Here is a 23,563-nt window from a genome sequence, read left to right as displayed (position 1 = left end):
GAGGTGCTGTGGGATTGGTGGAAGTCAATGTCTTGTTGCTGTTTAGTGTTTATAATAATGGGGTCACGAAGAGTCGGACACGACTAAACGACTAAACAACAACAACATTAACTTGTAAGATATGAATTGTGTTTTTTTTGTTGTTGTTGCTTTTTTTAGTTTTCAAATGTTGATTTTTGTGTGTTGTGTATTGTTATTTTTAGATATCTTACGTGTTGTTGTTGTTGTTGTTGTTGTGTGGAAAATACTAATAAAATTTATTTTTTTAAAAAAAGCTTATACTTCATAGATTACTGAGACTCTTATATGAAGACACTGGGCCAGACAACACTGGGAGTGGTTCTGTGTTGTTTTTTAAGTGGGTTAAATGAACAACCACATGTTCATGTTCACTTCTGGTTCAGAAGTGATATCCTTATCAGAATCCGCTGAGTGAGAAACCTTTTAACAGAACCCCTTAAAGTGAGCACTTGTCAGACAACCTTCCAAGGCAGGCAGTTTTGAAGACCGCCTCAGAAATACTTTGTGAACAGTCCTGTGAGTTGATGGGAATGGATTTTTGGTAATTATTTGATTTGGCAACATGAACTGTAACTCAAAATTGTGCAACGAAAGTCTAGCAAGATACTGTACTTCAGTTTTCAAAACCATCTGTAGTAGTACAGAAATAGCTTTTGCTGACCAAATGATTTCTGTTAGAAGGGAACTAGTCTTGATTTTGAGCAGCAATGTTTGGTGGCTAGAAATTTGCAGAACAATTCCTTCTTCACAGAGAAAAGGGCTATTTCTTACTTTCTGCTTTTTACAATGTTCCTGTTCCAAAGAATCTAGCTGTCGCCACCATCTTTTAAAAGCAAGCAACTTTGTAGATTGGTAAGTTAATTTAAGGGGGGGAGCACTTGCCTTTATGTGAATAAACAGTGAAAAAGTCAACATAGATAGGAATTCTGCACGAATTTCTAAGCCTGTAAATTGACCAAGATGTAAAATATGTGAATACTGATGATTAATGAACCAGTTAACACTTTACTGTTATGTTCATTTTGTTGAGAACATTGGAATTCCATAGTCAGTTTTTGTAATCAAAGTCCTTTAATTTTCACTTCCATTGCTGGATTTTACCAATGGTGCTAACATTTAAACTAATATACATGCCTTGGCTGCTTTTAATTGACACAAAAAATTGGGTCAATTAAAAGCCTGCTTTTAATTGACCCAAATATCACTTTCCAGTACTCTTGAATGTGCAGATGAAACTAAAGCTCCAATCCTATAGCCAGTTACCCATGAGTAAGCCCCACTGAATTCAATGTATATGTACAGGATTGCCCAGTGAATGTACAACTTGCCCCAGTTGGAGCTGATCCATTTACACAATTTCAGTGATGTGAAAGCAGAGTTTTGAAATTAGTGTCAGCCTAGATCTTAAAACACTATCCGGAGGAAATGAATATGCAGGCGGAGTATTTTGAAAGTCGATCAGAGTTTTGTTTGTTTTGTTTTTAAAGTAAAGTAATATTCTGGATAGGTTAGCCAAAGTCTAATGAAAGCAGGACTTCTGCACTTTAATAGTTGTGTAGATGACCCTGAATATTAATTTATTAATTAATAAAATGTATACATCACTTGGTTGCAAAAAAACCACACCAAAACCCTCAAAGTGGTTTTGTATTATTAATATGAGGTTTTATAATACAAAAAAGAGTAAAGGACCCCTGGACGGTTAAGTCCAGTCAAAGGCAACTTTAAAAGTTTCTGAAATGTGGTGTCCAATATTTGTGGTTTAGCAGCTGTGCAAGCATTGTTTTTTACAGAAAAGCCCTTGATATAGACAATAATGCCAAAACGTGCCGGGCATACAGTATCTATAATAAAACATGCCCTTGTTTTTAAATCTTTGAGACATATTTCTCCTTTTTGTTCTGCACTTATGGATACTTCCTTTTTCATGTTGTTTTCTTGTTTCTGTAGTATCGTTTGTTGCCAAAGGCAACGGACATGCTGTAAAATGGCTGTTTTAACCATGTCTCCTCAGAAGTAAATCCCACTGAATTCAGTGAGGCTTTCTCCCTGGAAAGTAGGGTTAGGATTTCAACCTTAACCTGCTTCCTGTTGTGAATTTTTAACTCATCATTGTTCCTTTCACTGGGTTAGAAGTGATCACTTTGCTATCTCTGTGTTGTGTTACTACTCCGTAAAGTCGTCTATTTTCCCCCAAAGTGGGAAGAACCAGCTGGATTTGACTGCCTATTTTTGACCACCCAAAGTCTTCATTTTAAATTAAATTTTAAATCCCTCCCCTCCTCTCCACATTAAACCATCCCTTTCCACTGCCTAGCTCAGTTTTTGCAGCATCTCTGATGTATCTCAACCCTGCCTGGAGACACCAGCGACTGAACCTGAGACCTTCTCCATGCAAAGCCGATGCTGTAACACTGAGTTTTGGCCCTTCCAGAACTTTATACTGAACTGCAATCCTAAGCCCATTTATCTGGGAATAAACATGGGTGGCGCTGTGGGTTAAACCACAGAGCCTAGGACTTGCCGATCAGAAGGTCAGCAGTTCGAATCCCCGCGACGGGGTGAGCTCCCGTTGCTCGGTCCCTGCTCCTGCCAACCTAGCAGTTCGAAAGCACGTCAAAGTGCAAGTAGATAAATAGGTACCGCTCCGGCAGGAAGGTAAATGGCGTTTCCGTGCACTGCTCTGGTTCGCCAGAAGTGGCTTAGTCATGCTCGCCACATGACCCGGAAGCTGTACGCCGGCTCCCTCGGCCAATAAAGCAAGATGAGCGCTGCAACCCCAGAGTCGGTCACAACTGGACCTAATGGTCAGGGCTCCCTTTACCTTAAACCCCACTGAATTCAGTGGGAGCTACTTCTGAGCAGACACTTTGGTTTGTAGCCATAGAAGGCTTCAGTGAGAAGGCTTTGGTGATTTGCTCTTAAGTCACTTCATTCATTTTGTTTTTAAGGTGTCGTAAGACTCTTCTGTTTGTGCAGAAGACTAACTGAGTGATCTGTTTCTTTATGCTAGAAGGGGACCCGAAGGAATGCAGTTGATTTGCAAATATCTGTTGATGACTGAGATTTTGGTGTCTATTGTGTGCTACACAAAAGAGAACATATATTTCTGCATTAACGAAAGACAAAATGGTACACAGAGTTGTTCAATCGGAGTTTAACAGAAAATACCAGTTGAAAGTGGGAATGAATGGCAGAATGGATTAAGATGTGTCTGAACATCGCTAACCAATAAAGACATTCAGTGGGAGAAGATGGTCAGAAATACAATCAGAGCATTATAGGCAAATATGTTAACATCTGCAGGGTTCTGTCTCGGGTTTGCTGTTGTTCAACATCATTATAAACAACTTGGATGATGGTGTTCAGGGGATTCTTATCAAATCTGCAGATGACACCAAACTGTGAGGGGTAGGCAATGCTGCAGAAGATAGAAGTATATTTCAAGATGACCTAAGCAGATTGGAGAACTGAGCTAAAACTAACAAAACAAATATCAATAGGGACAAATGTATGGTTCTACTCTTAGGCAGGAAGAACCAGCTGCACACATATAAGATGGGAGACACCTGGCTTGCCAGAAGTACATATGAAAAGGATCTGGGGGTCTTGGCAAACCACAAGCTTAACACAAGTCAACAGTGTGATGCAGCAGCAGCAAAAAAGCTAATGCTATTCTAGGCTGCATCAAAAGAAGTCTAGCATCAAGGGATGCAATAGTGATAGCCACCTTCAAATATCTAAAGCGTTGTCACATGGAGGATAGAACTTGTCTTTTCCTGCTCCAGAGGCTAGGAACCAAACCAATGCATTCAAGTTAAAAGGACAGGACATTTCAACTGAACACCAGAGAGTTTTCCGATAGCATGAGCTGTTTGACAGTGGAGCAGACTCTGAGAGATAGTGGTCTCTCCTTCTGTGGAGGTTTTCAAGGAGAGGTTGACATGTGTGATCTAGTTGAGATTCCTGCATTGCAGAGGGTTTAACTATATGACTCTATGATTCTGTGATCCATTTCCCCCTCCCAGTTTTTTGTGTGTTTCTTTACTCTTATTCTTTATTCTCAATATTTGTCTGCCAATATCTTGATCCTCATAAGCAGACTTGTTTGCCAATATCTTGATCCTCATAAGCAGACTTGTTTGCCAGTATCTTGATCCTCATAAGCAGACTTGTTTGCCAGTATCTTGATCCTCATAAGCAGACTGAATATTCAACATTAGCAATAGTTTTTTAAAATAAATAAATAAATAAATAAACAAATAAATAAATAAATTATGTATTACAATAAAGTTTCATGCTGATATCTTATATGATGCATGTGAATTCTTTATTCTCAGGGAAGAAGATGGACGATTATACTGATTTGCCAGAAGATTATTATCTAACCACATCTTATTACTATGATACAGATGTAGCCCCAGTCCGCATCGTGGCGGGGGAATCATTTGCGTCTTATGTTGTGCCACCGCTTTACTCTTTGGTGTTCATATTTGGCCTATTGGGCAACTCACTGGTGGTGCTGATCCTCATCAGATATAAGAAGCTCAAGAACATGACTGATATCTACCTGCTCAATTTAGCCATCTCGGACTTGCTTTTCATCTTCTCGCTCCCATTTTGGGCTTATTACGCAGCCCACCAGTGGGTATTTGGAGATGCAATGTGCAAAATTCTCTCTGGGATCTATTATGTAGGCTTCTACAGCGGAAGTTTTTTTATCATCCTTTTGACAATTGATAGATACCTGGCCATCGTCCACGCAGTGTTCGCATTAAAAGCCCGGACGATCACCTATGGCACCGTCACAAGCATCGTCACTTGGGTGGTGGCCTTATTCGCCTCTGTGCCAGAATTTGTATTTCACCATGTTCAAATGGAATCTGAGACCCACAAATGTACCATTCATTATCCCAAACATGAAAATGATTGGAAGCAATTTTTAACTTTAATGAGGGTTGTCTTGGGCCTAGCTCTTCCTGCAGTCATCATTGTTTTCTGTTACATGCAGATTATAAAGATTTTGATTAAGGGTAGAAATGAGAGAAAGCAGAAGGCTGTCAAGCTTATTTCTGTCATCATGATTGTTTACTTCCTTTTATGGATGCCATACAACATCTCTCTTTTGTTGCAGACCTATCAAGATTCAATTTTCTCATGTGGCTTAAAAAATGATTGTGAGGGAAAGTTATCTGTAGCCATTGGGGTGACAGAGATAATTGCTATGATCCACTGTTGCATCAACCCTGTGATCTATGCCTTTGTGGGGGAAAAATTTAGGAAATATATCTCTATCTTTTTCCAGAAGTGTACATTAGTTCCTCTCTGTCCAGGTCGCGATCACCCTAGTTTAGACCGGTCTACTTCCTCCTACATGAGTACAACAGAACATGACATTTCTATTGGTTTGTAAAGTGATTTCCAGTTGTGTGCTCTTTTTGTTTGTGTGCCTCTGTTTAGTTGTTATGCCTAAGGAGCAGGGGACTATCATGATGAACTCCTGCACATTAAAATTTATAAGTATACTACTGCCAGGCTAGGCATGGTCAAATCTGTCAGATTTCAATTTCAGCAAGTTTCTGATTTTTCCATTATTATGTTTTGTTCTCTACAGTTTGTGATTTTTAAAAAATATAAATTCACCAGCATTTCCACTAATATCTTTTCACTGCAATTTCTCCTAACATACACATTTTTGCAAATTGATTTTCTGTAATATAATGCACTTTCATATGCCATTTTCACTAATGTGTGCATTCTAATGGACATTTTATATCCTAGCATATGCATTTTTGTACACATTAATTGGCCGAAGAAGTGAACTGCAAAATTTGGAGAAATGCACATTTTTCAAGGATCTTGGTTCTTGCATTGCATTTGAAAGAACAAATTAAGTAGCCTTGTCCGTAAATGCGAACTGAATCTAATTTTCCCCCAATCTTTACACATAGCACAGATCTGGGGTTTTGTTACATTAGAAGAAATCAAAATTAAAATGCTGGTGAATTTTCTGGAGAACTTAAAATATATGCTGCGGGGAGGACTGTCTCACAAACCCGCAGATCGTCTGTGATCTGTCAGCTTGCATCATGGTGCGAGCGGCAGGAATGCCGGGTCTAAGGGCACAGCAAAGCTGGCACTCTCCAGAGCCACTCCTACATGCAAGAGACACCTGTTTCTCATAATTATAAGATTGGGTGTGGGGGGAACCAGGCATGCTCCAGATGGAGGAGAAAAAAGAAGAAAAAACCCTGCTAAATTATACAGTCGTTGGATGTTGAATTTCGGACTTTAAACGGACTCTCATCTTGAAACGTGGATTAAGGAGGTGAGCAACCACTATCTTTCCATACTTGCTATATTACATCATGATTTGGCAAAGCTCAGCCAGAAAGAATTTAATTACTTAAATAAAACACAAGAGGCGAAAATTATAACTGAATGCATGATATACAGCCCTCAAAAACCCCAAGAGAAGTTGGCAAAACAAGATCAGTTATGGCAGTTCAGACTGAAGACGGAAACGAAATGGCGATCATTATTGCGCAGTTACAAAAAAAAAGGGATTCTTACGGAAAAGAGCTCCTTTGGACTTAGGATGTACTGTATTTTGTTCTAAAATATATCTGCTTGTGTGGATTATTTTTATACATTACTGTGGACAGAAAGACAGAGAGCTCTGGATCCCTGCCAGCTCTTCTAGGGCCTGGAAGAGCTGGGGGGGGGGGTATCCTGTTGTTCTTGGAGGAATTTAAATAATTTTCATATAATATACAGCTGGGAAGCACTTCCCACAGTACAGCAATATATGCAGACATATACGGTCATCAGCTCTTTAAAAGACATCGGGGAGAAATTGTTGATTGGCCATTTATAAACTTTACTTTTGGAATGAAGCCCAGTGTCTTTAATGAGAACTTGACGAACAAAAGAGAAACAAGAGGACTGAATACCAAATAACTGGACAGAGAATAAGATGATTTAAAAAAATGCCTCTTGTGGATTAACAATATGGAAACTTTGCTACAGAAGATGCGAGCCACAGAAACAATAGCTGATTAGACTGAGAATAAAAATGGATAATATTAGTTTTGAATTTGAAAAATACTGAAAATGCAGAGACATGAATGAGGATGATTATCTCTAGACATCTGGAACTTGGGAAGTCCCAATAAAGTTTTGATAATTGGAATATATAATTGGTGTATTGTTGTTATTAAATAAGAAAATAGGGGAAATTTTGCACTTACCTTTTAAAGTGGTATCCTGCAAAGCAGCGGAAGTTTAGGATCAGAGCTTTTCGCCTAACCTCTTCTACTCTCCTATACTTCCAAATAGTTGGAATTCTGGAATACTAGGCTTCCTGTACTGCCCTCACTCCCACAAAAGGGCTATCTCAGCATACATCCTTGTGACTAACATCTACTGGCTAGAGGAACATGAGGGTACATAAGGGATGTGACCATAGCAACAGGACTTTTCTCAAATTGGGCACCACCCACCATTAATGTGGAAGGGGGAAATGACACAGGAAGAGAAACAAATGACCATCACTGCAGAGAATTGGCTCCAAAATCACTCTTTAAAAGGTGGGATCAAAAAGCAACTGTGCCAGTATACATGGTAAGGGTGGAAAGTCCTGAGAGAACCTAAAACGCCAGATTCACCCTTCTCTAGCTACTTGGAGATGCAGTCACACTGCTGAAGCTTGGGACATCTGGTCAAGTGAGTACTTGCTGTGCATTAAGGCAGGGGCGGAGGAAGGGGGGTGCAGTGGGTGAGGGCCACCCCGAGTGTCACCACTGAGGGGGGTGACAAAATGCCAGGTGGCACTTGTTATGTACTGAAGTTCTCACCCTGGGACAGCAGGGGGATACTGTAGATAGTTATGCAAATAAGGGATTGAAAGTGACGTTCAGTAATTGGATAGTTTTAGAAAGTTGTTACAGTAACGTTGTACTGGAGCTCTATATAAGCAGGCTGACTGAACCCTTCAGTTCAGTTCTGTCCTGGCCTGTGAATAAACAAGAGCTGTTTGAAGAATCGCTGTGTCGTCTCATATGTTCACCCACAACTTAACAGCACTCACCGCGCCTGAGCCACACATCCAAGCGGTCCGCCCTCTGCCTCCCCCCCAGCTGTAGGGCGGCTGAGTGGGAGGAGGCAGGCAGACTCCAGAGGCCCCGCAGTGCACCCTGCCCCTATGGGTGGCTCGTCCCGCCCCTGGGTGCACCACTCCAGGTGCCCGAGCAACCTTCCTCCGCCGCTGCATTAAGGCCAGCCGTCAAGGATTTCTGAGACTCTTGCATGAACATTGGGCAAGTCAGCTTTGAAGACCGCCTCGGAAGTCTTATATAAGCAGCTCTGCAAGTTCTTTGGAGTGTGTTAAATGAACAACCAGACGCTGATACCATTATCAGTAATCCACAGAGTGAAAAACCCTTAAATGGAACCCATTTCCTATCTGAAAAAAATATGTGGTTTCATAAAGATATTGAACAGCAAAATTGGTAGATGAAGATTTTCTTCGTTGTATTTTTGTGTTTTACAGCATGGGCTGTGATCCAAGTTTGTGCAATTGAAGTCCACGGAGTAGAAAGATGCACTGCAGTTTTTAAAATCCTCTGCTGAGTTTTGCTAGCCTGCTAAACAATTATTTTTAGAAGGAGGGAACTGTTTCTTTATCTTTTTTTTTAAAGAAAGGAGAAACATTTGTTCACTATAAATTTGCAGAACAAGTATTTCTTCACACAGGAAGGTTTTTTTAACAACGTGCCCAGTCACCAGCATCACTGAAAAGCAAGCGATTGTAAATTGGTAAGTAAATTTAAGTTGGGGGGGGGGTGTTGCATTTATATATATTAATTAACAGCAAAAAAGAGTTAACAATGATTAGGAAAGATGCATGAAAGTAACCTACCAAGATGTAAAAAAGGCAGTTATTACATATTACAAACCCTGAAAACTGATGATTAATATTGATACCCTTTCTTTACGTTCATATTGTTCAGAAAAAAAGCCATAAAGACCGAATTGGGCTTTTCTGCCATTTTTTAACATTATCTTTGGCTAGATGCAGTTAATAGTTTTTCAGTAGCTTGAATGCGATATGAAAGAGCTATTGTTTCTTCTCTGCAGTGAGGTATCCAATCAGATAGTTGTCCCAAATTTTGACAAGAGAATACGCAAGGCTATGGGTGGTTGTTCCCCAGGCAAAAATAGCAAAATCCTTTCCCCTTTAAATCTTGGGTGTCATTTATTCAGTGCATATGTGGACTGAGGGCCATTTCACAAGGAAAACACTCCTATGTGAAACAAAATAAAAAAATTCCTTCCAGTAGCACCTTGGAGACCAACTAAGTTTGTTACACACAAACTTTGTGAAACAGAAGTGTATCTGAAGAAGTGTGCATGCACACGAAAGCTCATACCAATAACAAACTTCGTTGGGCTCAAAGGTGCTACTGGAAGGAATTTTTAAATTTTGTTTATTTTGGCAGACCAACACAGCTACCTACCTGTAACTACTCCTATGTGAGTAATACTGCAAAAAAATGTGCATCTAATAGTGTAAAACATGCTTGGTTATCATGGCAGGCTGCCGCAGGTACATGCCTTTCACACGACTGTGTAAATATGGACCATGTGCTATTTTTTGATATTTTGTTAATAGCGAAGTTTGCTGTTTAACCATGTGTCATTTTAAATGTGTGGTATGACAATGATTTTGAATGAAAAAGAGGAGGCTTACTATTGGATCAGCAAAATGCCCATCACTTTGGGCACTGGAGGAGAGACCTGAATATTGCAGGGAAACCTGTGGACATCTATGTGCTCTGCTTGTGGGCACATCTCCCCATGGAATTCCTGCTGGGGAGGGCAAGCTATTCGGCAAGCAGATTCTGCCCTCGCTCCAACAATGTCCCCTAAAACGTTGCCGAGTTTTCCCATAGGAATGAATGGCTACTATCTGTTTAAGTGGAATAAATTAAAGGGAAGCCATAGCTATCTGCTCCCAGCACCTGGGCATCCTAGCCTTCAGGGGAAACGACTGTAGCTCAGAAAGAGTGTGTCTGTTTTCCATGTAAAAGGTCGCAGGTCTAATCTCTGGCATCTCATTGAGCCAGTGTGGCGTAGTGGTTAAGAGCGGTAGTCTCGTAATCTGGGGAACCGGGTTCGCGTCTCCGCTCCTCCACATGCAGCTGCTGGGTGACCTTGGGCTAGTCACACCTCTTTGAAGTCTCTCAGCCCCACTCACCTCACAGAGTGTTTGTTGTGGGGGAGGAAGGGAAAGGAGAATGTTAGCCGCTTTGAGACTCCTTAAAGGGAGTGAAAGGCGGGATATCAAATCCAAACTCTTCTTCTTCTTCTTCTTCTTCTTCTTCTTCTTCTTCTTCTTCTTCTTCTTCTCTGGTTGGTGCTGGAAATATCCCTTTATGAAAACCCTGTCTGTGTAGAGTAGTGCTGAACTAGATAGTATTAATGGTCTGATTTGGCATTGGGAAGCTTCCTATACTCTCATCAAAGCCTTCATTTACCCAGGCTTCATGGCTCCATCCTGGGTTTTCCAATCACGCTTTTCCAGTACTATTTTTCTAGAAAAGCAGTTGCAAGAACTCACCACAAACTTCTCCCGTGTTCTCTTAGAATGGCAAAGGCACCCACCTGAGAGGTGCCGGAGCTGAGATCCGATGAGCTGGCTGAAAAAAGAAAAGCCCTGGTTCTAGCATTGGTTATTTAGAATGAGCGTGAGCTACGAGCCAGAGCTACGAGCCACCGTCTTCCCAGTCACGCCCCAACTTTAAAGCTGCTACATGTCTATCAAGCACAACGCTAACTCAGTGTTCAAAGACAGAGGCGAGAAAGTGGGATGATTTAGTTGCAAACCAGGCATAGCTGTCAACTTTTCCCTTTTCTTGCGAGGAATCCTATTCAGAATAAGGGAATTTCCCTTTAAAAAAAGGGGAAAGTTGACAGCTATGAAACCAGGCCGCATCCAGGTCACCTTTGGGTCCATTCACCTCAGTGCTTGAAGTGGGAAGAAAAAGAGGGTGTGTTAGTATTTTGTCTGCTTTTTGTTCCGTTCTGTTTTTGATCTGCTTGGAAAGAAGTAGGATGGCATCCCACTCGGTGCCAACCAACTGTGAGCACTGCATTTAAGGAAAGTGGTCAGGAGCGCCTCACCCATTATATTTCAAACGCAATGGACTTATTGCTATTCTCTTTCTAGCCAACTCTATGGTTATGAACTCTATGGTCCATAACACGATGATGACAATCACTGGGCCAAGCGTACTAGAATGGAAGCCCCAGAAGGAAGCCCCACTGAGTTCAAACATGTATCAGAACTGGTCTGCTTCTGACTGTCCTTAGAAATAGTTTACTAGGTCTATGTACTAAGTAAAGGTAAAGGTAAAGGGACCCCTGACAATTAAGTCCCGTCGCGGATGACTCTGGTGTTGCGATGCTCATCTCGCTTTTTGGCCGAGGGAGCCAGCGTTTGTCTGCAGACAGCTTCCAGGTCATGTGGCCAGCATGACTAAGCTGCTTCTGGTGAACCAGAGCAGTGCACGGAAACACTGTTTACCTTCCTGCCGCAGCGGTACCTATTTATCTACTTGCACTTGACGTGCTTTTGAACTGCTAGGTTGGCAGGAGCAGGGACCGAACAACGGGAGCTCACCCCGTCGCGGGGATTCAAACCGCCGACCTTCTGATCGGCAAGCCCTAGGCTCTGTAGTTTAGACCACAGCACCACCCGCATCCCTTATGTACTAAGTAAAGGTAAAGGGACCCCTGACCATTAGGTCCGGTCACGGCCGACTCTGGGTTTGCGTTGCTCATCTCGCTCTATAGGCTGAGGGAGCCGGTGTTTGTCTGCAGACAGCTTCCGGGTCATGTGGCCAGCATGACTAAGCCGCTTCTGGTGAACCAGAGCAGTGCACGGAAACGCTGTTTACCTTCCTGCTGGAACGGTACCTATTTATCTACTTGCACTTAGCGGGCTTTTGAACTGCTAGGTTGGCAGGAGCAGGGACCGAGCAACGGGAGCTCACCCCGTCGCGGGGATTCAAACCGCTGACCCTCTGATCGGCAAGTCCTAGGCTCTGTGGTTTAGACCACAGCGCCACCCGCATCCCACTATGTGCTAAGTATGTATGGTCAAATTAGCAGTCTCTTTGCTAAAAACGAAAGGGGTGGGTGACAGATTTTATACCATTGCTGTAACCATTATAAAGTGAAAACAAACACAACGTGGTTAAAACGTGGTGCTGATAATGCCAAGGTTGCAGGTTCAACCCTCATATTGGACAGCTGCATATTCCTGCACTGCAGGGGGTTAGACTAGATGATCCTCAGGGTCCCTTCCAACTTTACAATTCTATGCTTCTAACAAATGCTCCTAAAACACAAGGCTCGTTTTGCAATTGGAAATACCCAAAAACAAGCCTCTCAGCCTCGCTGAAAATTTTGCCTTCCTCCCTACGGAAATCTGAAATATCATCCTTGCAAAAGCACCATTATCTTTGAGTCACAGCTTCTCTAGCCAACCCCACCCTGTACGCTGTGATATGGAGATAACTTATCTTACACAGTTGTGAGGAGGATTGTGTGTGTGTGTGTGTGTAACACTTTTCATACCCTCACTTCCTATAACTACAATATCTATTGAATATTTATTGCTATTTATTTTGCCCTGGTTACTTCGGGTTGAAAATTCCACATTGTGTACCCTGAATATTCTAGTTACACTGCTGAGATTCTCCTAGATGAAAGGTGGCCAGCATATACCTTCAGTTTTGAAGGTGTACAAAGCCAAACTAGTTACCAAGATTATGTACAGACTTCTACTTTGGATATTGGGGATTAAGGAATCCCTGGTGAGAAAGATCTTTTGCATCCCATATGTGCAGCTAATGAAATTGGTAACAAGCATTTGTTCTTTGGAAACAATGGTACAGTCTCTTTCAATGGGTTATTGGCACCACCAATATCTATCCCCCTTAGATTTGGGCTATGAATCCCTGGCTTTGCTTGATAATTATGACTCCTCCTGGCTTAAGCTGGTTAACAGCCATGTTAACACTACCTGCTGCTGATCACCCCATTTTCTGCCTCTTTGGTTAGAAAAACCAGCTGCCTGCATTAAACTGAGACTTCTGGATCTTAGCTTGCAAAATTCATTTGCTCTGGCAAATGAGGTTTCCCCACCTCTATACATCAAACCTAGACAGCATCTTAAAAAGCAGGGACATCACCTTGCCAACAAAAGCCTGTATAGTTAAAGCTATGGTTTTCCCAGTAGTGATGTATGGAAGTGAGAGCTGGACCATAAAGAAGGCTGATTGCCGAAGAATTGATGCTTTTGAATTATGGTGCTGGAGGAGACTCTTGAGAGTCCCATGGACTGCAAGAAGATCAAACCTATCCATTCTTAAGGAAATTAGCCCTGAGTGCTCACTGGAAGGACAGATCCTGAAGCTGAGGCTCCAATACTTTGGCCACCGTATGAGAAGAGAAGACTCCCTGGAAAAGACCCTGATGTTGGGAAAGATGGAGGGCACAAGGAGAAGGGGACGACAGAGGACGAGATGGTTGGACAGTGTTCTCGAAGCTACCAGCATGAGTTTGACCAAACTGCAGGAGGCAGTGGAAGACAGGAGTGCCTGGCGTGCTCTGGTCCATGGGGTCACAAAGAGTCGGACACGACTAAACGACTAAACAACAACAACAACAACAACATACATCGAATGCAACCTAGCTTTAATTATTTGCATGACTGGTGTTTAGCAACATTAAATATTCCTAGAGAGTCTAGTCAGTGGCTATGCTCAATGTTTTGTCTTCAGCGTTTATGGAAGGTTGATGCACTTCTCTATCTTGGCACATGAGTTTGCAAAAGCGGGTCAGTCAAAATTTTAGCTTGTGTTATTAATTAACAAGAAACTCTGGGAACTGCAGTTCTGGAAGCAGGGATGGAATGGTGTGTGTGTGTGTGTGTGTGTGTGTGTGTGTGTACGTGTGTGTACCTAACTGATAATTCTTTGCATACACATTAAACTACTGTTCCCAAGAATCTTTGCAGAGCACCATCACAGTTAAACTGGTATAGAGGCCATTATCAGGAGGCGTTTTGCTGATCATTTCCTTGGGAAAATGTATGTGCACAGACATGAAGGCAATTTAAACTATTATGTTTAATCCATTCCTGACACAGAAAGACATCTTTCCTATAGAAAGCATATGCATTTTAAGAGTAGAAATGTAACCATTGGAACAGTTGCTCCATGGCTGTTTATGTGGCTAGGCTGTTTATGTGGCTACCAAATGTGCCTGTCCTGATGTCCACTCTGTAAGAGAGATGGTGAATCTCTGACCCTCCGGATTGCACCATAAATCTTCAGTTGAATTATTGCAACAGTGCCTTCTTTCTGATTTTGTTAGTTCATTTCTGTAGCCCCACTGTGTCTTCTTTTCACAAGAATTCATTATTCATGCTCATGTAGGATGCCCTGCACAAACATCTCTTTTTGACAGTTATAAAGGTACAGTCTACCAACCAAGAACGAAGCTTCCAATGATAATAATAATTTATTATTTATACCCCGCCACTCTGGGTGGCTTCCAACAGAATATTAAAATACAATAGTCTATTAAACATTAAAAGCTTCCCTAAACAGGGCTGCCTTCAGATGTCTTCTAAAAGCCTGGTAGTTGTTTTTCTCTTTGACATCTGATGGGAGGGCGTTCCACAGGGCAGGTGCCACTACTGAGAAGGCCCTCTGCCTGGTTCCCTGTAACTTGGCTTCTCGCAGTGAGGGAACTGCCAGAAGGCCCTTAGCACTGGACCTCAGTGTCCGAGCAGAACGATAGGGGTGGAGACGCTCCTTCTGGTATACTGGACCGAGGCCATTTAGGGCTTTAAAGGTCAGCACCAACACTTTGAATTGCGCTCGGAAACGTACTGGGAGCCAGTGTAGGTCTTTCAAGACTGGTGTTATGTGGTCTTGGTGGCCGCTCCCAGTCACCAGTCTAGCTGCCGCATTCTGGATTAGTTGTAGTTTCTGGGTCAACTTCAAAGGTAGCCCCATGTAGAGCGCATTGCAGTAGCCCAAGCAGGAGAGAACTAGAGCATGCACCACTCTGGCAAGACAGTCCGCTGTCCTGGACACAGAATTGACCTGCGCCTCCATGGACAGCTGTGAGTCCAGAATGACTCCTAGGCTGTGCACCTGGTCCTTCAGGGGCACAGTTACCCCATTCAGGACCAGGGAGTCCTCCACACCTGCCCACCTCCTGTCCCCCAAAAACAGTACTTCTGTCTTGTCAGGATTCAACCTCAATCTGTTAGCCGCCATCCATCCTCCAACCGCCTCCAGACACACAGGACCTTCACTGGTTCTGATTTGAAAGAGAGGTAGAGCTGGGTATCATCCGCATACTCATGAACACCCAGCTACCAAGAGTTTTAGGGCTGCTTCAGAAATTATCTAGGTAACAAATGAGCATGTCCTGATGAGTATGTTCTACAGCAGGGATGATAAACCTATGGGCCACATTTGCACCTACCAAATGTGCCTGTCCTGATGAGGACACTCTGTAAGAGAGATGGTGAATCTCTGACCCTCCAGATGTTGTTGTACTACAGCACCCAACCCTTCATCATGCCAGCTGAAGATGATGAGTCAACAACCTCTGGAGGCACAGAGGTTTCCCATCTGTGTGGTATAGGAAGCCATGACCAATTGTTTATTCCTGTGCCATGGAGTTGCAGGAAACACTTATTTCCAAACACAAATAGGAGGGCAAAGAACTGCAAAAAGTATTTCGGGAGTCCTAAGGAGGTTGAGATTTGGCTTCCATCAGCAGCCCTTTGTGCAACATGGCAAACTGCTTTTGAAACCAAGTCAGTTCTTTCTCTTGCGGCATGACTAAGCCGCTTCTGGCAAACCAGAGCAGCGCACGGAAATGCTGTTTACCTTCCCACCGGAGTGGTACCTATTTATCTACTTGAACTTTGACGTGCTTTCGAACTGCTACGTTGGCAGGAGCAGGAACCGAGCAACGGGAGCTCACCCCGTCGCGGGGATTTGAACTGCTGACCTTCTGATCGGCAGGTCCTAGGCTCTGTGGTTTAACCCACAGTGCCACCCCTTACCTGATGTCATACAGGTAAGGAAAAAGCTTGACCAGAAGGGCACAGCTTGCCCAAAGCCACTATGTGCCGCTCCCAACAACCAGCCGAGCCTTTGGGGACCCTGCGCTAAGCACATTTGCTCTCCCTGAAGGACTTTAAACTTTCAAATTTCAGTGGCGCCCTGTACAATGCCAAAATTCAGTGCTCCCTGCCTCTCACCTTCTGTTCCAAGTCACTGTTGTGCCCCCCTTCCAGCTCGGTGCTCATTGTGGGCAAACTGGTTGTGATCCCTTATATTCACCTCTGGGAGATGGATGCTGCTGAGGTCATGGGCAGCAACACAGAGGAGGAGTTAAGAAACAGGGGGAAATGGAATAAGCAAAAAAGGGTGACGCGGCAAACACGTTACAAGTCATGTAAGCAATTAAAAAAAAACACTTTTTGCATCACCATCGATTACTTGATTTTAGTTCCAGAAAAACAACGTATCACCTAGTCACAGTAGAAATATTGTGTGGTTCCTACCCAAAAAAATGAAGGAAGGAGCAAACCACAAGGCAAAGTCTGAGATGGTGTGTGGTTAAGCCCTCTGTCCTTCAACCACATTCAAGCTTGAAAAATGTAACTATAGCTCCTCCAAATGGCAGAAAAGTAGTTGCAATGTAGACTCTTCCGTTTCTACACGGCTGACTACTAAAGAAATCCTCAGTGAAAATTTGCCCAGTGACATACTGTACACATTTACTAAAACTCTTTGTCAGGGAGTGGGGTGGGAGGAGACAATACTTCACAAGATAACCATTTCATGTTGATTTTTCTGAGCTTCGTTACAGCTACTGGGCACCCAAGAGTTTCTTCATGTTTTGTTAAGATACATTTCTGGGCTGTACAAAATTTTGGTCAACATCCAAGGGTGATTTCATATGGCCATCTTTTTTGGGTGACTTTAATGAAAATGAAACTACTATATACTAACAATGATGAAGATGCTTTTATTCGGCCTCTTTCATTTTGGATACGGTATGACACTTTTTTCAACAGAGGATGCTCATTTGTTAAACTGTAAGTGATCGATGTAGAGTGATGCGATGGGTTTCCAAGGTTTACATTAGGCTACCTGTAATTTCTCTCTCACTTCATGATTGTAAGTATGTACAAAATATACGTACCGTACAATGTGGGATTCAGAATGTGCTGAAACAGTGCTGGGGCACCAAGCAAACTATAATGGAAAGAATGGCATTTTGGCAATAGGCTCACTGATTATAATCACTCCTATGCAACTGCCTCTGCACAGATACACAATGTTGTTATTACTGAGTTGCATAATTGCATATCTGTAGATTGGTGAAGTCCCAGCAGTTGTTGATCTTTAATAAGCGCGTGCTTAGCCTAAACATGAAAACATCTGCATGAACAAAATCTATTGTTTTCTGTATTTTGATTTCTCCCCTCCTTTGTTGAAAGTTCAGTATATTCTCCTATGTACGGAAACCAGCATTTTATGATTACTGTGCATGCAGTGTGGATGCGTAAATATAAATATATCTTCTACAATTGCAGGGAACAAGATGCCTACTGCTACGAGCACAGCAGACTACTACAAAGATGTAACACCCACAGAATACGTTTATGACGAAACAGCAGAACCATGCCTAAGTGCCAGTGTTAATGAATTTGCTTCCCAGTTCCTGCCACCGCTTTACTCTTTGGTGCTCATATTTGGCTTGCTGGGCAACTCACTGGTGGTGCTGATCCTCATCAGATATAAGAAACTCAAGGGCATGACTGATATCTACCTGCTCAATTTAGCCATCTCGGACCTGCTTTTCATCTTCACACTCCCATTTTGGGCTTATTACGCAGCGCACGAGTGGGTATTTGGAGATAAAATGTGCAAAATTCTCTCTGGGATCTATTACGTAGGCTTCTACAGCGGAAGTTTTTTCATAATCCTTTTGACCATCGATCGATATCTAGCCATCGTTCATGCTGTGTTCGCCTTAAAAGCCCGGACAGTTACCTATGGCATCCTCACAAGCGTTGTCATGTGGGGCGTGGCACTCCTAGCCTCTGTGCCGGTAATGGTCTTTAACAGATTGCAAAAGGAAGACAACCGTTCAGTGTGCACTCCTCATTTTTCTTATGAAAATCAGATTGTCTGGAACCAGTTCTTTACATTGAAAATGAACCTTATAGGCCTGATCTTCCCCATGATCGTCATGACCTTCTGCTATGCACGGATCATAAACACTCTAATGAAATGCAGGAATGACAAGAAGAGCAAAGCGGTCCGGCTGATTTTTATCATCATGATAGTTTACTTCATTTTTTGGGCCCCATACAACATTGTTCTTCTGCTACAGACATTCCAAGATGCATTTGATCTCAGCAATTGTGCCTCCATTAGTAATTTGGCTATAGCAGCGCAAGCGACAGAAACAATAGCAATGACTCACTCCTGCATCAATCCTGTCATCTACGCTTTTGCTGGCGAGAAGTTCAGAAAATATGCTTGCAGCCTTTTCCGAAAGCATGTGGCTCTCCACCTTCCAAAAACATGCCTCTCTCTGTATACAGAGCCCCTGGAACGTGCCAGTTCCACATACTCCCAGTCTACTGGGGAGCATGACATGTCGGCGGTGTTGTAGTGGCTTTCCAGAGAGAAAAAGTAAAACTTACTTCTGCCGGTGCAACTTAACAGATCCATTTGAACTTTGCAGTCTAAACTCAGTTTAAAAGGGCTGAGTTGCTTCAGACAAAAGCCGCTTTTATGGCAAGAGAGAAGATTTGGGTCGGATGTATACTGTAATTGCTTGGCTTACACCAGCTCACAAGCTGAGTGATAAACAAATGTTACGTGCAAGGACACTGGAGATGTTATGAACATCACCAGGGGTTTAATATCAAGCACATCTTATACGCTGCTCTCTGTTGCATTTGAAATGCATGTGTGTCTTTTTTAAGGTAGGCAAATGTATGCCGAATCTAATCTTACACGAATGTCTGCACAAATTAGCATGCTATAGTTCCTTGCAGAAGTGAGCCTATTGCTCTGTCCTTAAGGACACTGAACACCCTGCTCCCACACCCAGTTTGTTTTCTGCAAGGTCATGCATTAACAGACAAAAACCATGTCTTCGTTTCACCACCTGCAGCTAGCATGTTGGAAGGGAGCAATGGCTATCTAGCGCCTTCCTGCTTAACATGATCATCCACTTTCCGGTCCCCGACAGATCAAACTATGCATCCAAACTATGTTGCGTCTGAAGCAAAGGGAAGGTAGGTGCACTGGGAAAGCTGGCTGCAGAGTAAATAGCAGTGCAATTTCCTTCCCAGTTCCAACCATGGCAAACTGAGCCATTGGCACGCAGACAACCTACCCGCCAACTCTTCCCAAGGAAATTATACTGGGTGCAAGATCATTGCACTTAACGTCTGGTCTAATGTTGGTTCGAGGCCTTGTACTGTTATGATGCCGCAAGCCTGATTGGCAGTAGTTTTCCTTGACAGCTTCTGTGAAGAGAGAGAGAGAGAGAGAGAGAGAGAGAGATGGATTATCATTTGGGGAATGTACAGTTGTACCTTGGTTTTTGAATAGCTTAGTTCTCAAATGTTTTGGCTCCCAAACACTGCAAACTCGGAAGTGAGTGTTCCGGTTTATGAACTTTTTTTGGAAGCCAAACTTCCGACAGGGCTTCCACGTCTTCCGATTGGCTGCAGGAGCTTCCTGCAGCCGATCAGAAGCCACGCTTTGGTTTTCAAATGTTTTGGAAGTCGAATGGACTTCCGGAACAGATTCCGTTCGACTTCCAAGGTACGACTGTATTAGGCTGGGCCTGGAACAGGTATACAGTGGTGCCTCAGGTTACATACGCTTCAGGTTACAGACTCTGCTAACCCAGAAATAGTGCTTCAGGTTAAGAACTTTGCTTCAGGATGAGAACAGAAATCATGCTCCAGTGGCGCGGTGGCAGCAGGAGACCCCATTAGCTAAAGTGGTGCTTCAGGTTAAGCACAGTTTCAGGTTAAGAACAGACCTCCGGAACAAATTAAGTACTTAACCCGAGGTACCACTGTATTCATTCTGATTGATCTGGGTTATAGCACATTGACAGGCTGGAGTTCCTAGTCAGCTGAGAGTCAACTGTCAGGGAAAGGAAGTTAGATTTTTGCGGAAAAGTGAGTGGATGAGAAAGGTTTGAGGGGAAAGGTCCGAGAAAAGGGCTAATGAGAATAGCTAAAGTCTGGATACAAATGTCAGCTTGTTATTAATACCTGTCTGATGAAGATCAGGATAAAGGAATCAGCGGCGGAGGTGATCTGAAAAGCTGCCCTGTGCAAAGGTCTTGCCCGAGGAAGGCTACACAAATGCATTTTTTTAAGTTGGCCTAATTGTCCAAACAGCCAGAACTACAACCAGAGGAGCTTTGGGGTACAGAGGCAGACTGTCCCCCAACAGAGGCTGGATTGAGTTGTCAGAGTATTTTGACTGGGGTGGAAGTTCAGGGAATTTGGCCTGAGATAAAAGCCACTTAGAGGCTGGTGTCAGCAACAGGACCTTTAAAGTCTTCAGAAACCATAATCGACCACCTTTAAGACCCCAATGCAAATATCAGTATTCCCTTATGTACATAGTACCTTTTAATAAACCAACAAGCTTAAAGTTCTACCTATCTCTCGTGTTGGCATCCATCTCTTGCCTAAACTTATTATATCAGCTACCAGGCTTTGAAACTGGTGGCCGCGGAATATTAAAGAACAGCTATACAAATGCGGGTTTTGTTAAGTGAGAAAGAGGGAACTGGTATCCCTGACACAAGCCGGTAAGGTGAGCGTAATAAATGGAGAACATAGTGCTGTTTATTAAGCTGAACTGCTTATTCAGCTGTGAAAAGTGGGATAAATGTTCACCTAAATGTGCTCAGGATTGACTTGTTATAAATCCAACAATAAAAGCTTGTTTTGTACTACAATATACATGTGTAGTCATTAAATTTTGCTTCCTCGTGTTTTGGAGTTCTGAAAATTATAGGTTTTGCCTGTAGTTTAATGGGATGATGGCAACTAAACTGGATAATAAGAGAGTTTACTAGTATCAATATATAGTATATCAGGGGTCAGCAAACTTTTTCAGCAGGGGGCCAGTCCACTGTCCCTCAGACCTTGTGGGGGGCCGAACTATATTTTTTGGGGGGAAATAAATGAAGGAATTTCTATGCCCCACAAATAACCCACACAAATTAAAGCACACATTCTACTCATGTAAAAACACACTGATTCCCAAACCGTCCGTGGGCCGGATTTAGAAGCCGATTGGGCTGGATCTGGCCCCCGGGCCTTAGTTTGCCTGCCCATGTGGTATACATAAAATCTGCCTCCAACTCCTATGGGGAAAATAATGAAGCGCAGTTGCTGTGACACCCCCCCCCCCATATTTCCCATTCACTACTTCGGCATCAAATTGCTGTATATTAAAGTCCTATATAACGTAGATTAAATCCTTCCTCTCCCAATAATGATGTTTGCCATCTTTTTATTTCCCCAACATGTTTTTCTGGAGTCACCTCTGTCACAGAGCTAGAAACTTAACCAAGACTGCATGGGGTGGTGGAAGTAAAAATGCAGGTCCCCAAACATACCCTGCTTATCGTATATTCCCAGAATATATAATATAGTCAGTACCTAATAGCTCTTTTCTTTTGTTTTCCTCAGGGACCAACACTCATTGTGTGGGAAATGGTTATTATTTATTAAATGTACCGTATTTTTCGCTCTATAAGACGCTCCACTGTCCCTCAGACCTTGTGGGGGGCCGAACTATATTTTTTGGGGGGAAATAAATGAAGGAATTTCTATGCCCCACAAATAACCCACACAAATTAAAGCACACATTCTACTCATGTAAAAACACACTGATTCCCAAACCGTCCGTGGGCCGGATTTAGAAGCCGATTGGGCTGGATCCGGCCCCCGGGCCTTAGTTTGCCTGCCCATGTGGTATACATAAAATCTGCCTCCAACTCCTATGGGGAAAATAATGAAGCGCAGTTGCTGTGACACCCCCCCCCCCCCATATTTCCCATTCACTACTTCGGCATCAAATTGCTGTATATTAAAGTCCTATATAACGTAGATTAAATCCTTCCTCTCCCAATAATGATGTTTGCCATCTTTTTATTTCCCCAACATGTTTTTCTGGAGTCACCTCTGTCACAGAGCTAGAAACTTAACCAAGACTGCATGGGGTGGTGGAAGTAAAAATGCAGGTCCCCAAACATACCCTGCTTATCGTATATTCCCAGAATATATAATATAGTCAGTACCTAATAGCTCTTTTCTTTTGTTTTCCTCAGGGACCAACACTCATTGTGTGGGAAATGGTTATTATTTATTAAATGTACCGTATTTTTCGCTCTATAAGACGCACCAGACCACAAGACGCACCTAGTTTTTGGAGGAGGAAAACAAGAAAAAAAATATTCTGAATCTCAGAAGCCAGAACAGCAAGAAGGATCGCTGTGCAGTGAAAGCAGCAATCCCTCTTGCTGTTCTGGCTTCTGGGATAGCTGCGCAGCCTGCATTCACTCCATAAGACGCACACACATTTCCCCTTACTTTTTAGGAGGGAAAAAGTGAGTCTTATAGAGCAAAAAATACAGTATATCCCGCCCTTCTTCCCAAAGGAGCCCAGGGAGGCAAACACCCAAACCAATTAAATCTCTGCAAACAATTGCAATGTAGATGCAGATTGGGAAAGATCTCTACAGTGGTACCTTAGTTCTCAAACTTAGTATGTTCTGGGAGTCCGTTTGACTCCTGAAACTGTTTGAAAACCAAGGTGCGGCTTCAATTGGCTGCAGGCGCTTCCTGCACTCAAGCGGAAGCTGCGTCAGATGTTCGGCTTCTGAAAAACGTTCACAAACTGGAGCACATCTGGGTTTGTGGCGTTTGGGAGCGGATTTGTTTGGGAGCCAAGCAGTTCGAGTATCAAGGTAGCGCTGTACTTAAAAGTACTTTTGGAAAAGGAAGGTCTTCAGTAGGTGCCAAAGAGACAACAGAGACCGTGCCTGTCTAATATTTAAGGGGAGGGAATTCTGAATTGTGAAACAACCTTAAGGCCTGGATCTTATAATGTGCAGAACAGTCCTCCCAATAAGATGGTATCTTCAGGAGGCCCTCACCTGCAGTGATTGGTCAGGTGAGACAATCTTTTGGGTATCCTTGTCCCAAGCTGTATAGCAGGCATAGGCAAACTCGGCCCTCCAAATGTTTTGGGACAACTCCCATGATCCCTAGCTAACAGGACCAGTGAGGGATTACGGGAACTGTAGTCCCAAAACATCTGGAGGGCCGAGTTTGCCTATGTCTATAGGGCTTTCTACAGATCAGTACAGAGCTTTC

At 42.9% G+C, this 23,563-nt stretch overlaps 1 protein-coding gene and 1 pseudogene across 6 annotated transcripts; both read left to right on the top strand.

The window, feature by feature from the left end:
- The first annotated feature begins 430 nt into the window (after positions 1–430).
- Positions 431–5,549, top strand: LOC308459991 (C-C chemokine receptor type 5 pseudogene; annotated as a pseudogene). 5 transcript variants are annotated; one of them, XR_013991498.1, is made up of 3 exons: positions 520–537; positions 825–873; positions 4,362–5,549. The product of XR_013991498.1 is annotated as a C-C chemokine receptor type 5 pseudogene (transcript). The 5 variants fall into 5 exon arrangements; XR_013991500.1 differs by lacking the exon at positions 520–537 and adding an exon at positions 1,972–2,074 and having other exon boundaries at positions 579–873; positions 4,363–5,549; XR_013991496.1 differs by lacking the exon at positions 825–873 and having other exon boundaries at positions 431–562.
- Positions 5,550–5,682: 133 nt separating this feature from the next.
- On the top strand, positions 5,683–21,135 carry LOC308459985 (C-C chemokine receptor type 5-like). Its single transcript, XM_080975965.1, has 3 exons — positions 5,683–7,746; positions 8,721–8,838; positions 17,723–21,135. The coding sequence occupies exon 3, from the start codon at positions 17,731–17,733 to the stop codon at positions 18,808–18,810; it is 1,080 nt and encodes a 359-aa protein (XP_080832091.1). The 5' UTR covers positions 5,683–7,746; positions 8,721–8,838; positions 17,723–17,730; the 3' UTR covers positions 18,811–21,135.
- Positions 21,136–23,563: the final 2,428 nt, after the last annotated feature.

This window comes from Podarcis pityusensis (assembly GCF_964106645.2).
Source record: "Podarcis pityusensis genome assembly, chromosome: 12".
Classification (NCBI taxonomy): domain Eukaryota; kingdom Metazoa; phylum Chordata; class Lepidosauria; order Squamata; family Lacertidae; genus Podarcis; species Podarcis pityusensis.
This window is presented reverse-complemented; position numbering and strand designations above follow the sequence as displayed.